At 58.0% G+C, this 15496-nt stretch overlaps 3 protein-coding genes across 4 annotated transcripts; 1 reads left to right on the top strand and 2 right to left on the bottom strand.

Annotated features, from left to right (window-relative positions):
* Positions 1-176: 176 nt before the first annotated feature.
* Positions 177-1609, bottom strand: MRPL34 (mitochondrial ribosomal protein L34). Of its 2 annotated transcripts, XR_004966672.1 has the most exons (3): positions 1045-1609; positions 545-826; positions 177-477 (listed from the first exon to the last, which is right to left on the bottom strand). XR_004966672.1 is itself a non-coding variant. In XM_036302676.1 (2 exons), exons 1-2 carry the CDS (start codon positions 1110-1112, stop codon positions 613-615), a joined length of 282 nt encoding a protein of 93 aa, XP_036158569.1. In that variant the 5' UTR covers positions 1113-1607; the 3' UTR covers positions 177-612. The 2 variants fall into 2 exon arrangements, 1 of the variants encoding a protein (XP_036158569.1); XM_036302676.1 differs by having other exon boundaries at positions 177-826; positions 1045-1607.
* A 1762-nt stretch (positions 1610-3371) lies between these two features.
* On the top strand, positions 3372-9281 carry ABHD8 (abhydrolase domain containing 8). Its single transcript, XM_036302668.1, has 5 exons — positions 3372-3599; positions 5208-5955; positions 7585-7755; positions 7906-8122; positions 8612-9281. Exons 2-5 carry the CDS (start codon positions 5216-5218, stop codon positions 8765-8767), a joined length of 1284 nt encoding a protein of 427 aa, XP_036158561.1. The 5' UTR covers positions 3372-3599; positions 5208-5215; the 3' UTR covers positions 8768-9281.
* Positions 9282-11219: 1938 nt separating this feature from the next.
* Positions 11220-14723, bottom strand: ANKLE1 (ankyrin repeat and LEM domain containing 1). The gene is made up of 9 exons (XM_036302460.1): positions 14662-14723; positions 14434-14586; positions 13918-14023; positions 13683-13821; positions 12689-13435; positions 12401-12578; positions 11979-12138; positions 11743-11872; positions 11220-11486 (listed from the first exon to the last, which is right to left on the bottom strand). The coding sequence occupies exons 1-9, from the start codon at positions 14721-14723 to the stop codon at positions 11314-11316; spliced, it is 1848 nt and encodes a 615-aa protein (XP_036158353.1). The 3' UTR covers positions 11220-11313.
* Between the last annotated feature and the right edge of the window lie 773 nt (positions 14724-15496).

Here is a 15496-nt window from a genome sequence, read left to right as displayed (position 1 = left end):
AAGAACACAGCAAAAAAAATACCTTCTTTTATAGGAGCCAAATGAGCCTCAGAGGGCTAAGGTCTTGCTGAGGGTCATGTGGCACATTCCCAAGGGGCAGGTGGAGGATTCAAACCCTTCCCTCTTCCCCACAAGCGCTCTCAGACCTGTGAAAGTCATGACATATGTGAGACAAGTGACAATTTAGACATTTAATGACATTAAGGAATTACTTTTTCTAAGTGTGAGAAATTTTGTGATTGTGTTTCAAAGGGTCCTTATCTTGGAGAAATGCATTCTTAAATATTTCCATAAGAAATAACACCATGCCTGAGATTTGCTTTAAACACACACACACAGGAGGGAGCAGGATGGACTGCAGGTGGTCAGAAATGGGTGGGCACACGACGGGGTTCACGTACTCTGCCGTGGACTGTTGCCATAGGTTGGATTCTGACTTCCTATTCCCCTTTCCGGTCCAACCCCAGACTTCTGCCCTGGGCCAACCCCACAATCGGAGGAGCACTCATGTCTGAGTCATCCAACCTCCGCACAAAAACAGCGGCAGGAGCGGTCTGAAGCGAAGGAGATGCTTTAATGGGGGAGGGGGGTGTCTCAGAGGCAGCGAGGCGCTCAATGGCTCAGCGATTTTCGGCCCTTGAGCATGCGGCGAAGAATGACCTGGACGCCGGCCGGTGTGCTCAAGCGCTTGATCCAGCCGTGCTTGTGCTTGCGTTTGATGTTGCTCGGCTGGTACTCGTTCCCGCGTGCCTTGCCCCGGCTCGGCTGCGTGGCGGGGAGCCCCCAGGCGTCCGGCAGCCGCAGCAAGGTCTGGGGCTGGAGCCACCTGCAAGGGCAGAGAGACAGCGAGAACGGTCAGAGGGGGCGCTGTGTGCCTTTGGCTTGGCGCTCAACCTCTCTAAGCCTGGGCTCCCGACCCGTGCAGGGACTGAGCCTAAAAATGCAAAAGGCGCTCAGGAACTGCGCAAGGCACCGGCAAGTCGTGTGCTCGGTAACCAGCCGGCCACAGCCCCCGATCCCGGCCTAATCCCCCGGAGGACTCACCTGACATCCAGGAGAGCCCTACTGACGGGACACAACGGGCGACTCAGGGATCTACCCAAGAGCGCCATGTCTACTCTCGGATCACGCGGCCCGTCCGCGTCAGCTATTCCGAAATCCACAGGCTCCGCAGCCGCGGAGTGGAGACTTCTGGGAAATGTAGTTTCTCTCTAACCTCATCGCCGCGGGGGCCTCCGAGGTTGTAGTTCTACTTCCTGCGTGCCCAAGGCGTGAGCGGCCGCACCCGCAGGTGTGTGTAGTCGGTGTGCGGACCAGTAGGAGCTGGCGAGCGGCACTTCCTGGGCTTGCGCGTTATGTCCCGCGATCTGCTGGGAGTTGTAGTTCCTCCCGTCCCCTGGCCGAGGGCGCCCGGGGTGGCGGTGGCACAGCTGGTGACAGCTGCAGGAAGTGGCTAGTTGAACCTCCCACGCCCATCGGGAGCCCGGCAGATGGTACACAGTTGGCTGGCAGCTTTCCTCCGGTCGCAGCCAAGTCTCCGCCCCTTGGCGGTAAGCCCAGGAGGCCTGAGTTCGAGTTGGCTGGAGTCCGAGGGGTGATCCCTGCTCCTCTCCGCGATCCAGTTTCCAGTCAAGTGGCAAGCTTGTCCTTGGCGGTGCCCCCATTGGAGCGCTAGAACTTTAAAAAAAAATGTTTTTAATCCTCACCTGAGGAGATATATAGATGTACGTATAGATAATGATGAGAGAGAGCGGGAGGGGGGGGGGGGGAGAGAGAGAGAGAGAGAGAGAGAGAGAGAGAGAGAGAGAAAGAGAGAGAGAGAGAGATGAGAGAAACATCAATGGGTTGTCTCCTGGAAGTGCCCTGACCAGGGATCGAACCGAAACCTTTAGGTGCACAGGACAACACTCTAACCAACGGAGCCACCAGGCCAGGGTTAAAAGGATTTTTCAAATACTCAGATCTGTGTCTCAGTGGTTGAGTGTGGACCTATGAACCAGGAGGTCAAGGTTTGATTCCGGGTCAGGGCACATGCTGGGGTTGCAGACTTCATCCCCAGTGTGGGGTGTGCAGGAGGCAGCCGATCAATGATTCTCTCTCATCGTTGATGTTTCTATCTCTCCCTCCCTCTCCCTTCCTCTCTGAAATATATATATATATATATTCCCCACTGTCCCAGGGAAAATATTCAGCTCCTCTGGCAGGCATGTGAACACGCCCTAACTTTCAGCCATGCCCTCCCCTGCCTGGTACTCCCCTATTCATCTTTATTAAAAAAAAAGAAGAAAAAAAAACAGAAACAAAAAACCCCTTCTCTGATACTGTCTCCCTAAATGCTGCTCCTCTCTCTGGCCCAAATCTGCCCCCAGGTACCTCTCCCCACTTCCAGAAGCCTGGGGCCCCTCAAGGGCCAGGCTCGGGGCTGAGTCCCTGCGGCACCCAAGCATCTCCCAGCTTGGGGAGGGAGTGTGTGTTTGCTGCAAGAATATTATCCCAGAAGCGCTCTAAGTGGGCGGGAGTGGGTGGCTGGACCTAATCCAGCTTGGGCAGCAAATTTTAGGAGTTGGGGACGGACAAGGAATGGTTAACCCCTTGTCCTCTGAAGCCCATCTTACCCGCATTGTCATTGAGCAAACCACTACAATACTACACCAGTACAATAATGCCCATAAAGTATCGATCGCTTACCGTGCTGTTTTACCTGCACAGAGAACGCACGAGGAGATTAATTGCATAGATAAATAAGTGGAGTCTCAGGGAAGCAACCAGCCCGGGGTCATATAACTGCAAAGGGCAGAGGGTGGCTTTGGACCCTGGGCTCTCTGACTCCAGCTGGGACCACAGAGTCCCTGGTTAAACTGGCCGATCTGGAGAACTCCGACTCCCTAATTCCCAGAGCGCCAAGACTTCTGTGTAAAGGTTTAAGGAATACATTTCCAGGACTTGGAATCATACAAGCGTGGATTCGAATCGCATCCCTGCCCACCCGCCTCCACTAGTCTTGTGACCTTGTGCCTCAGTTTCCCCACCTGAAATTGTAAAGATCTGGACGTCTCTACAGGGAAAGGTCAGCACAGAGAGAGGACCTGCGGCTGCGTTGGGAGGGGACCGGGCAGTTCGGAGGCAGGGGCTGGCCGAGGGGATCCTATTCGCAGCAAGGGGGCTCCGGGTCCCGCCTCCTTGAGCTCCTCAAGCACCAACTTGCGACCCCTCCTGGGCCCTGGGCCAGGCCCAATACCTCCTCCCACCTCTGCAAGCCCCGCAAGCGGGCTGGGCAGTGGCAGCCCGCCCCCATGCCGAGATGCCGCTTCTGATTGGTAGTCTAACTAGGGCAGGTCAGTCCGCAGCTGCGATTGGCGGAGGTGCCCGTCGGTTGGCGCGCGGCTCCGCCCCCCGGGGAGAGACTTAAAGGGCCGGTTTGCTCAGCAGCAGCGGCGGTGGGATGCCCCCTCCTTGACCACCATTCCAGACCCGCGGCGTCCCGCGTAGACGCGCCCGGCCCGACCCCGCGCCAACATGTAAACGGCTCCTGTAGGCAGACGCTGGCTTCTCCGCCCGGGACCCCTCCGCCCCGCCCCGGGCCCGGAGCCCTCGATGAGGTGAGCGGGGAGGGGGCCCTGGGAGGAGGACATTGAGGCCTCCGGGGCTTCCACTTCTGAGGGGGTGTCCACAAAGTCCGCGCTCGGGTGCTTAGGAAGTCGTGGAGCCCCCGTGGCCTTGACCCCGCCAAGGTGCTGATAGGCACTCGGGAGGTAGGGGCCTGGCATTAGGGAGGGGGGCTGCCGTGGCGCATCGGTGTTCCCCTCTGCAATCTGGGGTTGGGACCCGCCAGAGGTGGGGGTGCAGCCAGCTCCCCTTCCATCAGCAAGTATGGGTCACCCAGGGCCTGCCGCGGCGTGCGTGATCCCCGCGGCGCCAAGGATGGGAATGGGGGAGGGGTTGGTCCCATCTCCAGGCCCTAGAGACAATGGGGGTATGATGTGCCCAAATCCCCCTTGAGTTATGTAACTGCCTGTGGTTGCCATGGACACGGGAGAAGTGGCCCAGGGAACAGGATGGAGACCTGGAAGCCCCCAGGCAGAACACTGCCTTCTCCATCTTCATCTCCACCATTAGGGGTTGTGTGTCAGCCCCCCAGAACCCAGTGCTGGAGCCTCAGCTTGTCCTTCTGTGAAACAGATCCAGCGCCCCATGGTCTTGGAGAGAGAGATGGACAAAGGCTCTGGAGCTCCGTCCCAAACCTTGTCCCCCGGGGCCTTACCTTTCAGGAGCCAGGTTTAGAGACTTGGGATTGGGGCATTTTTAGATGCCTTCAGAGACCCACAGAACATGCTAGCTCAGGACAGAGAGTTAATGAAAGAGTGCGTGTGTGAATGGATTAATGATTGGATAAATGAATGAATGGGCTTAGGAAACCATAACTGCTATGAATCTGAGCTGGGGGAGATCCTCTGGACTGGGCCATAATGCCCCCCTCCCCCCAAGGAAGGTCCACCTGACTAGAACTACATTCCCTATAAATGCCTCTTGGGCCAGCCATAGCCAGGTCCTTCCTCTCTAGGATAGACCAGAATGGCCAACCACCAGCAGGCACTGACCAGACAGAACATCTTTCTTTTTTTAAAAAATATATTTGTATTGATTTCAGAGAGGAAGGGAGAGGGAGACAGAGATAGAAACATCAATGATGTGAGAGAACCATCAATTGGCTGCCTCCTGCACAACCCCCCACTGGGGATCAATCCCGCAACCTGGGCACGTGCCCTTGACCGGAATCGAACCCAGGACAGGACCCTTCAGTCCGCAGGCCGATGCTCTACCCACTGAGCCAAACCTAGCTGCTAGGGCTTTTTTCCTTTTCTTTTTTCTGTTTTTTTAAATATTTTTATTGATTTCAGAGAGGAAGGGAGGAGAGAGAGAAACATCAATGATGAGAGAGAATCACTGATTGGCTGCCTCCTGCCTACCCCCCACTGGGGATTGAACCTGCAACCCCGACATGTGCCCTGACCAGGAATCCAACCGTGACCTCCTGGTTCATAGGTTGATGCTCAACCACTGAGCCATGCTGGCTGGGCCAGTCAGAACATCTTGGCCCTGATCCTCCATAAACTGGAGCCTCCAAGGGTGACTTCTGCTCCAGGTGTGGGAAGTGGATGCTGCGGGGGCCGCTTCCAGGGCCCCTGAGCTGTCTTCCCCACTCACAGGACACACCATGCTCACCGGGGTGACCGATGGGATCTTCTGCTGCCTACTGGGTGCACCACCCAATGCAGTGGGGCCACTGGAGAGCGTTGAGTCCAGCGATGGCTACACCTTCGTGGAGGTCAAGCCTGGCCGCGTGCTGCGGGTGAAGCATGCTGGACCTGCTCCAGCTCCAACCCCACCTCCACCGCTACCTGATACAGCCCAGGGGGACCGGTCTGGCTTGGTCCGGTGCCAGCGCCGAATCACCGTGTACCGTAACGGGAGGTTACTGGTGGAGAACCTGGGCCGGGCACCAAGAGCTGACCTCCTGCTTGGGCAGAATGGCTCCGGGGAGCCTCCGGCCTCTCTAGAGGTGGAGCTGGCAGACCCGTCGGGCAGCGATGGCCGTTCGGGCCCAGCCGGTGCTGCGAGTGGCAGTGGCGGGCGACGGCGGCGAGCCCGGCGCCCCAAGAGGACCATCCACATTGACTGTGAGAAGCGGATCACCAGCTGCAAGGGCACACAGGCCGATGTGGTGCTCTTTTTCATCCATGGTGTTGGCGGCTCCCTGGCCATCTGGAAGGAGCAGCTGGACTTCTTTGTGCGCCTGGGCTATGAGGTGGTGGCTCCGGATCTGGCCGGTCATGGGGCCAGCTCGGCGCCCCAGGTGGCTGCAGCCTATACCTTCTATGCGCTGGCAGAGGACATGCGTGCCATCTTCAAGCGCTATGCCAAGAAGCGAAATGTGCTCATTGGGCATTCCTACGGGTGAGCCAATGCTGGGGGGGGGGGGAGTGGGGGTCGGGCGGGGGGCTGACAGAGACTGGACACCCCATCACAAAACACTGATTTTCCTCATTGAAAAATCCCATTAACATCTGCAACAAGGCAGGGATCCCTACCACCAGTGCTATTGTTTAACATTGTTTCAAAGCAGTGTTTCTCACTGTGGACATTTTCGGTCCAGTAATTCTTTTCTGTGAGGGGCTTTCATGTGCCTGTAGGATGGTTAGCTGCATCTCTGACCTCTACCCGCTAGATACCCCTGGCACGTAGTCTAGTGATGATCGTGACAAAAAATGTCTTCAGATGCTGCCAAAGTTCCCTGGTGGGCAGAATTATCCCTGGCTGAGAACCAATGTCTTCAACTAAGTTCAAAACTGCTTGCCCTGAGGAGCCCAAGGGCCCCAAGGAAGGGCTCATTGGAATCCCATAAATTCTCTTTACAAGGCAGTTTGCTGTAATTCACTCTCCCTTGAAGGAGTGATAGATAATAATCATCTAGCATTTAGATGAGAGTTCACTCTATGGAAGGCTCTGGGCCTGGGTGCCTGGTCACTGTCAAAGGGTACCACTCCCTCCTTTATCCAGAAGGAAAGGCAGAATCCCATCAGCCAGCCAGGTTGAGAATAATTGTTTTAGTGGTTGTAGCCTATGCAATTAGACAAGAAAAAGAAATGTTACATAAACTTCTGAAAGAAAGGAAGCCAGGCTGGGAGGTAACAGCTCTTATTTGTTTATATGATCACAACCCCCAAAGTGATGCTCATGCCAATGATTTCTCCAATTAAATGATCACTCGTCCGCGTGCTAGCTCCTGTGATCCCATAACAATGCTATGAGGTCCGCATAGTTACTTTGTCACAGGTGTGGAGATGGAGGCTCAGGGGTTAAGCATCCTGCCCAAGGGCGTTCAGTGAGTCACTGGCACAGTCAGGTCCGCCCAACTTCTGCCCGTCCCATCATCCCTTTTTATAGTAGAGACGGGCAAACTTTTTCTTAAAGGGCCAGATAGTAAATATTCTAGGTTTGTGAAGCATCCATCCGTCTCTGCTGTAACTTCACAACTCTAATGCCATAGCAGGAAAGCAGCCATAATTGTACACAAGCGGGGCGGCTGTGTTCCAATAAAATTTTACATAATATTTTATAAATTTACAAAATTGTAAATTTAGTTTACAAAAACAAAGTGGTCATCCTTAGAAGGAATGAGGAGCTGACCTAGGAGGCTCATCAGGCAGACCCTTCCACCTTGCATAAGGCAGACAGGTGTGGCACACCAGAGGGAAGGGATGTTTGTTTAATCAGGTTGCTTCCCAACAATTGGCAATAAGTAACTCTTACCCCTTTGGAGGTCATGGAAACTTGGGGATCTATGGAAAGTTCTAAGTTCGAATTCTAAAAAAAAAAAATCTACCCTCAACACACACACACACCTCACAATTTCAGAACATTCAAATGCCCAACCCACCCCTCATCCCCACTCAATGTCCATGGGCCCTAGGGGGGAAATCTTGGCCTTCAGGACCTGCCTCTGGGTAAGGGTATACATGAACCCCCTCACTGTCTGCACCCTGCTGACCACCACCCTTCCACCCCCACCCACCCACTGGGCAGTGTCTCCTTCTGTACGTTCCTGGCGCACGAGTACCCAGACCTGGTGCATAAGGTCATCATGATCAACGGCGGGGGCCCCACGGCCCTGGAGCCCAGCTTCTGCTCCATCTTCAACATGCCCACGTGCGTCCTGCACTGCCTGTCGCCCTGCCTGGCTTGGAGCTTCCTCAAGTGAGTGGACCCCCCCCTCCCGTCCTGGCAGACCCTGGCACCCCCCTGAGTTGTGTGGGAGGGGAAACCGGAATGGCTGGGGCTGGCGTGGGGGGACACCCTTGGTGGGCCAATGGCACAGGGACTCCAGCAGGGCGTCCCTACCACCAGGGCCGGCTTCGCCCGCCAAGGGGCCAAAGAGAAGCAGCTACTGAAGGAGGGCAATGCATTCAACGTGTCGTCCTTCGTGCTGCGAGCCATGATGAGTGGCCAGTACTGGCCCGAGGGCGACGAGGTCTATCACGCGGAGCTCACCGTGCCGGTCCTGCTGGTCCATGGCATGCATGACAAGTTTGTTCCGGTGGAAGAAGACCAGCGCATGGCTGAGGTAGGCGCTCAGCACGTTGGCCGCTGTACCCCCAAACCCCCTTGTGCAACCCAGGGAGACTCGGCCATGTTTTTCAGCCCCAGGGACACAGGAGCTTAGAGAGAGAAATCCAGAAAGTAGGGCTGCCCTGCCCAGCTATTAGGATTATGCGCTATCCCCCTGCACATAAAAAGGCGCTCTTTACGGCTGGGATTTGTATAACTGACCAGTGAGTGGGGTGGGCTACAAGATTCGGGGAGAGCAGGCCAGGAGGTCTTTAGATCAGAGGTTGCCAAAAAGGGGTCTTAGGATCCTTAGCACTTGGAATAGCTCTGGACCAGCAGTTCTTAGCCAGCGAGGATTCTGCTCCCTTCCCCCAGCCCCGTTGGATGAAAGTGCAGCAGTGAGGTAGACTTCAGGAGGGCCTTCCCCATGCTGCAAGCCGCAGGTGGTTAGCAGGGAGCCACAGAGCCGCCAGCTGTGTGTGCCCTGAGCCTTTGTCCTCCACAGATCCTGCTTCTGGCCTTCCTGAAGCTCATCGATGAAGGCAGCCACATGGTGATGCTGGAGTGTCCAGAGACGGTCAACACGTTGCTCCATGAATTTCTGCTCTGGGAGCCCGAGCCCCCGCCTAGTGCGCTGACTGTGCCTCCTGAGAAGAAGTAGCTGCTGGGCCAGCAGGGCCTTGAGGAAGAGCAGGAGCCTGCGCTGCTGGGTCTGCAGCCAGGATATCTGGGCAGGCCGTTAGCTCTGGTGGACGGGGTCAGCCTGGGGAGATGCCCCTTGGCTGGCTGGCTGGGCGTGGCATTCCAGGGAGCCAGGTGGACACTCAGGCTCCGCTTGCATCCTGTGGGGCCCAACCAAGGTGGGGCCCATCCTGCCCGTAGCAGGGACTCTCGCAAAGGATGACCTTGTACAGAAGCCCCTGCCCATCAAAGCCAAGGCCACAGTCATGGTTGAGGCGACACCCACCCCATTGTCTTACATGTTAGCCATGCTTAATCCAGAGACCCTGAGGGGGGGGGCGCCCCATTACCCAAGACCCTCCACTCGCATTTCCTGGCGTTGGTAGCTTTTGTTGTCTAAGGGGGCAGGGATGGGGGGACTGGCACCACAGAATCTGCACATCTCAACCTGTAACTCAATAAAAAGAAGTGACAATCCAAGCCTCTGGACCTGTGCTGGCTGACCATAGGGCAGGGGGGTTCCCCTGAGCCTCAGTTTCCCCATCTGCAAATTGGGCTGATGCAGGTGCCTGCCCTTCCAGGATGGCTTCCCCAATTTCCCCTTCCTCCTCAGAACACTGGGGTGCCCGGGCAGTATTCCCAGAGCAGAATGAACTCCTTGTCACTGCAGGGGAGGAAGAGGTCCATATGGAGGCTGAGGTGAGGGTCCCCGGATGTCGCATGGGATTAGAGGAGCCATAATCGAGTGCCAGCTGTATACAAGGCCCCGTGCTGAGTTCACTGAATCCCCTTCACCCCAAGTCACACAGCAAGTCAGTGCCTCTTGCTGTCCCATTTTGTCTTTCAACTTGGTTTAGGGTGGCTTTTGTCATGAAGGTATTCATTCTGAAGCCACCAAATCATTTTCTGTCCAGCAGAAGGGTTTCCCTGCCCCGTGGCCATGCTCCTGTTCCTCTGTGTTTTATCCTAATGTTTGTATATCTAGGTACACTGGTGGTTTGTGAGGACGGCGGCAGGAGACAACTGCCCCCTTGGTCACTGCCGGTTGGGTCCTTTCCCCACTGGTTTATGCGCCATTTTAGCCCAGTGACTCTCACCAGGGGCACAGCTGTCCCTTGGGAAATTCTGGAGACAGTTGGACCACATCTGGGAGGTGGAGGGCGATAGTGACCCCTGGGGGGTGGAGTCCAGGGATGCCTCCCGGCACCTTGCGATGCACAGGACAGCCCGCACCCCGGGAGGAACTGGGCTCGGGTATCAGTGGAGCAGGGGCTGGGAAACTCCGTTAGACCAAGCCCCTCCCTTTGGGGACTTTGGCGGCCTCTGGATTCTTTCCTAGCGACCTGTTTGCGAATTCCTGGGTAGATGACTCAGTTTTAATTGCTGTCACTTTATCAGGAGACTTGGTGTTTGGGAAGCTGCTGGGCTCAGAGAGAGAGGTTCCTTCAGTTCCATTAGAATGGGGGAGCCCAGGCCCCCTCTGGAGGCTGGGAGGGGAAGCGGGGGTGGGCTCTAAAGTGGAGGAACCTAAGTGGGGAACCTCCGTCCAGGTTAGAGTCGGCCCTACAGAACTTGGTTAGCCGAAGCTGCAATGAGGAGACAGTGAAGCCAATGAGGCAGCCGTTCCCCAAGTCCCTAAACGCACTGGACGGTCCGAAGAAACAACTTCTGGAAAACTTAAATGTCCCGCAGCACCGCACCAGCGCCACAGCCTGGCATCTCACTGAAACTCTTTGCAAATGTGACTAATCTGCAATCAGAGCACCACCAGAACTTGGGGTTACTGATCCCATTTTATGGTGGCAGAAACAGGCTCAGAGAAGCAATGCCAGGAAGCTGGCGTTGCACCGTGACCCCCAGGGATGGTGTCTTATACCCACAACCCACCAGCTCCCTAGCCCTGGCCTATCACCAGACACAGTTGGCACCTTGAGAACTCAGGGCACTGCCCTTACCCAGGAGACGTTCCACCTGGGTCACCTCTGGCTCAGGGCAGGGCTCTGAGTCCCATCCAACCCCACAATCCCCTGAGGCAGGACCTCACTGTCCCTACTGAGGAAACTGAGGCTCAGACAGACATGTGACTGGTCTGAGGTACCACATCTGGCAGCAGCAGGACCCAGCTCTTGAACTGGGTAGCTTCCCTTCATGTAGCCAAGGAAGCTCCCAGCCCACAGTGTGGGCCCCCTGTGCCCGGAAGATCCAAGTGGACTTTGTCTACACAGACAGGCCCACACTGCCAAAGCCCTGGCATGTTCCGAAGTACCAAATGTTTCAAAGAACCTTCTGGTCCACTTGTTCTCCTCCCATGATGGGGAGTTCACTACCTCCCCAGCAGTTCCATCTGTAACAGAGCCCTCCCTTAGCTTGAGGGGGAGGTCTTCCCTGCTTCTCATCCCGCCCCCCTCCCCGCCCCCCACCCCCGCCTTCTAGAACCGGAGGTGGAGGGCTGCTTTCAGCACAGGGCAGCTGGAACATTCAAACACCCTGACCTCCACCCAGCCCGGCTGGGCAATTTCCCAGTGCTCAGCCACAGGCCTGGATGTCTTGGGGTCGCAACTCTCGCTCGCCCTCAGCCAGGAAGACAAGGAGGGCGCGATGCAACAGATGCACTCCCAAGCGGCGGCGGCGGCTGGGTGACCAGCTCGCCACCACTCCATAGCAGTGTCCTTGTTTCTGGTTGGTCAGTGTCCGGATCCCTGGAGAGATTGGGAGTGAGGTCACAGGGGTAGCCTTAGTGAATTCCAGGTAGAGAAATGTGACAGTGAACCCACTGTGTATTCCCCTTAAGCAGGTATAAACCCATGGAGCAAAATATGTGCATATGCAGGTACATCACTGGTGCTCAATAATTGCTCATTGAACAAATTAACAGCCCTGAGAGGGCAGGGGTGAGGGAATTGGTAGAGCAAGTGCCCTTCCTGTGAACCTTCCCCCCACAAGCCAGGCACCCACCTAGAGCCTCCACAAGACACGCCTCTCGAGTGTAAGCCTCCACAGCGACCACATGCTGGAAGCAATGCAGGGACACGACTCCACGACCACTAGCCCAAATGTCCAAGATCTGGCGCACTTTGGGGCAGGCCTAGGGGGCCGGGGCAAGGTCAGGGGTCTGCCTCCCAATTCCCTCCTTCCTCTACCTGCCCACGGCCCGGCTGTCCCTGCCCTGACCCTGGTACTTGTCCTCATACCTGCTTTCCTGACCTCCCACGGTAGCCAAGGGCCTCCCAGAGGTGAACATAGGGCCGGGCCCGGGTTCCCTTGCCCACATAGAAGATGGCGTGGACGAAAGTCCGAAGGCATTCAGCTGGAGTTAGCGCGGAGGCTCGTGCTGGCAGGTTCCGAGTCTCCCTGGATGAAAAGGCTTGGCTCAAAGAGGAAAAAGTGACAAGAGTAGCCCTAGAGAAACTCTCTAAGGTCACAGGGTATATGCAACCCACATCCAGTGACCCACAGTTTATAAGGCAGCGCCCAAAGTCGTCAGCGGCTTGAATTAGTTCCAACTGCCTTTTCTAGATGAAGCTTAGGACCAGAGAGAGGGGCCAGTTCCCCTCTGAGGACGTGCAGTATGTAGGAACCAACCCCAGAACGCCCAGCTCCCACTTCGGAGTACCTGGGGTCCAGCAGCAGATACGTGAAACTGGACTTCACCACCCCCTCCCGCCACCTTCTGCTGGGATCCGGCTGCTCAAATTGCTGGACAAGTGCATCCTCATCTGCCCGGGCGTCTGGGATTCGGCCTGTCCTCAGGGCCTCAGTCAGCTCCGGGCTGTGCCCTGAAAAGTCTGGGCCTGGGAGGGGAAACTGAGTCAAGAGAGCCGGAGGAAGGGGTGGTTCCCAGAGGTGAAGAGAGAAGTGGCACGGAGAGCCAGGAGTCTCCGGGTGCCCGGAAGGGACTAACCAGGAGCAGCCTGGGCTTCTGCGAGTCGTCGGAGGTAACGTGGCCGGGTGAAGGGCGTGACGGGGCCTGGGCTCTCGCCCAGAGCCCGGAGCCTCTGCAGCAGTTCCAGGTCAGACATGACTGGCAGACACCCGCCAGAGGGCACTGGGTCCCTGCCCCCTGTGGGATGCACCTCGTCCTCCGTCAGCCAGAGGGCGCCCCCCTCACTGTCCAGGGACGATCGGTCATCTGTGAGGAAGTGGAAGCCGAGGGGTCCAGGCAGCGGCTGCGGAGGGGGGCTGTGGGCTGGGCTCCTCTCTGGGAGGGACGTGTGGGAGGGCGAGGTCAGAGTCAGGGCCTGGAGGAGGGCTTTTAATTCGGCCTCCTTGTCCGTCATGATGGCTCCATGTTCTGGCTGTAGGGTGTCCGGAGACTTTGGCCTCCTCTGGGATGGTCGGAGATGAGGCAGGAGTTGCTGCCTGGACAATGGCCCAGCCCGGGGGCATGTATGCGGGGCTGGGTCCTGGGATCCAGAAGCCTCCACTGCTGTGACAAAGGAGGCATCTGAGCTGCAGTCCCAGCACCCAGGGGAGGACTCCAAGCCACCATCCTTGTCAACTTCAGGGCAGGCGAGGAGGCTGGAGGGTCCAGGGCTAGCCTCCAGGCCCCTGTCCCTGCTGTCCCTGCTGCCCAGGCCTGTGGAGTCCAGCATCACACTGGGAGGTCCAGAGGGGCTGGCATCCAGCCCCTTTCCCTTGAGGGCTGAGCCTGCAGCAGAGGATGAGAGTTGGGGTCAGAGAGCAGGTGTTAGGGGGGTGGGGGGGAGCCAGAGATGGGAGTTGGATCAGCAACAGGTGGCTGGAGTCAAAGGGAAAAGAGAATGAGTGAAGGCAGCGAGAGCTGACCAGAGACACTGGACGTGAGACAGTCAGGACCAGCGGGAGACGGTGGAAATCAGAGACACGATCAGCTGGTCCCTAGGCCAAGCCGCTGTCTCCGCACAGGCCTCACTCACCGCTGGGCTCAGGCTCCGGCTCCTGGGTCTCTAACCGGGTCCGGGCAGGGGTCCTAGTCAGCTTTGGGAGCTCCCTGAGGACGCGCACACAGTCCTGGTGCCCCTGCTGTTCTGCCAGGTCCAGTGGCCGGAGTCCATCCTGCCGGGGCGCGATCACCAGGGGGCACCCAAGCCCTCTTTCCCCGCTTCCTCCCGCTCTCCAGGTCGGCCCCTCCGCTCCGCCAGCGCCCCTCACCTGGTCGAGCAGCCGGGGGTCGGCTCCCTGGCTCAGCAGCAGCTCCAGGCTGCGGCTACAGCCCCAGGCGGCGGCCACGTGCAGCGGTGTCAGCGCCTCGGCCGATCTGGGGCAGGAGCCGAGGCGTGTCCTCGGACTCTGTCCCCCATCTCCACCCTCCAGCCCGAGACACCCTCGGAACCTAGGTCCTACGCCCTCGGCCTGGGACTCCAATCTCTGCTCTCTGACCCTAGAGATTCCACCCCTGGACCCGAAACTTGGATCCCCATTTTGGCCCGAGCCCAACCCTATCCCTCACCCTCATTCTGGGACCCTCGCCCTCGCCCTTGGGCTCTCAGGATCCCTCCCCTAGTTCCACAAGCTCCTCCCTGGGGTGCCGAATCCCCACCCTTGGAAAGTGGGATGCACTCTCCGGGACCCCGAGGCCACGCCTTCCGGCTGGGGAGACCCCGCCTTCTACTGGGGAGCCCCCTTCCCTACGCCGAAGGCCCGGCTCAGAGCCCAGACCCGCCTCACCGCACGTTGGGGTTCCCGCCTCGACACAGCAGAGCCTTGAGGCAGCGCAGAGCGCGTGGGTGCCGGGCTCCCGCCGCCAGGTGGACAGCTGCCGCGCCGTCCGCTAGCACCAGGTTGGGGTCCGCGCCGCGGCGCAGCAGCTCCTCCACAGCCCTGCGATCAGGGGGTCAGAGTGGACCGCCACCCTCGCCCCCTGCCCCTGTCCGCCCGCCCCGGTCCCGTCCTCACTGCGGCTCCTCCTCCTGCAGCGCTGCCCGCAGCCGCCAAGCCAGCTCCGCCGCGGCGCCCATGCCCGCGCTGTCCCCAGCCCGCGGCCCAGCCTGACAGTTTCAAACTTCCCGCGGTGACCTTGTGCGCACGCGCAGCGCCGCGCCGCCCAGCCCCGGGCTCTGGTCTCAGCACCCGGGGGCCCCGGAGGGTACCCAGCCAGGCCGCCCGTGCTGCACCTGCCCGGCACACTTTGGGATTCGAGCTTCAGTGCCCACTCAGGTCCGCGACCTCGAGCGGTGCTCGGGTAGAGCCTGGGCGGGTGGAGGCCGCCGCGTGTGCCATTTTCTGGCCTCAAAACGCGGACACATCCTGCTGAAGGGGGCGGAGCTACGACCCGGTGACTTGGAGGTGCCCACGGCCGGCCGAAGAGGCCTCCATTAGCGCGCAAATTTAATTATCAGCTCCCGCCTCTAGCTCTGCGTCGCCTGTTTGCAGTCTCGGGGAGCCAGAAGGTCGTGCCTTTGGGGCTCGGGGCCCTGGGCCTTAGTGTTCCCATCTGCAAAATGGGAGACTCCCTTCCAGGCTGGTGTGATGTTGCGCCAGTGTTTCAGCACAGGGTCCGGGCACACGGGTGCCCAATACATGCTATGGGAAGGAAAGCTGTTGCTCAATAAGGCCATTTCAATTTTATATGGAACTGAGAACCTATCTGGTAAACTTCTCTCACTGTTGCTCATTATCCAGACAGGTAGTTGAGTAGTGGCCCTGTTGTGCCTGTCTTGTCTCCCTTTTGGGGAGCATCCACGCTATTTCCTGGGACCTGTAGTCCTCCCCTTCTCAGGAGAGGCTTGAT

The sequence above is a fragment of the Myotis myotis genome, unplaced genomic scaffold (assembly GCF_014108235.1).
Source record: "Myotis myotis isolate mMyoMyo1 unplaced genomic scaffold, mMyoMyo1.p scaffold_m19_p_32, whole genome shotgun sequence".
Classification (NCBI taxonomy): domain Eukaryota; kingdom Metazoa; phylum Chordata; class Mammalia; order Chiroptera; family Vespertilionidae; genus Myotis; species Myotis myotis.
This window is presented reverse-complemented; position numbering and strand designations above follow the sequence as displayed.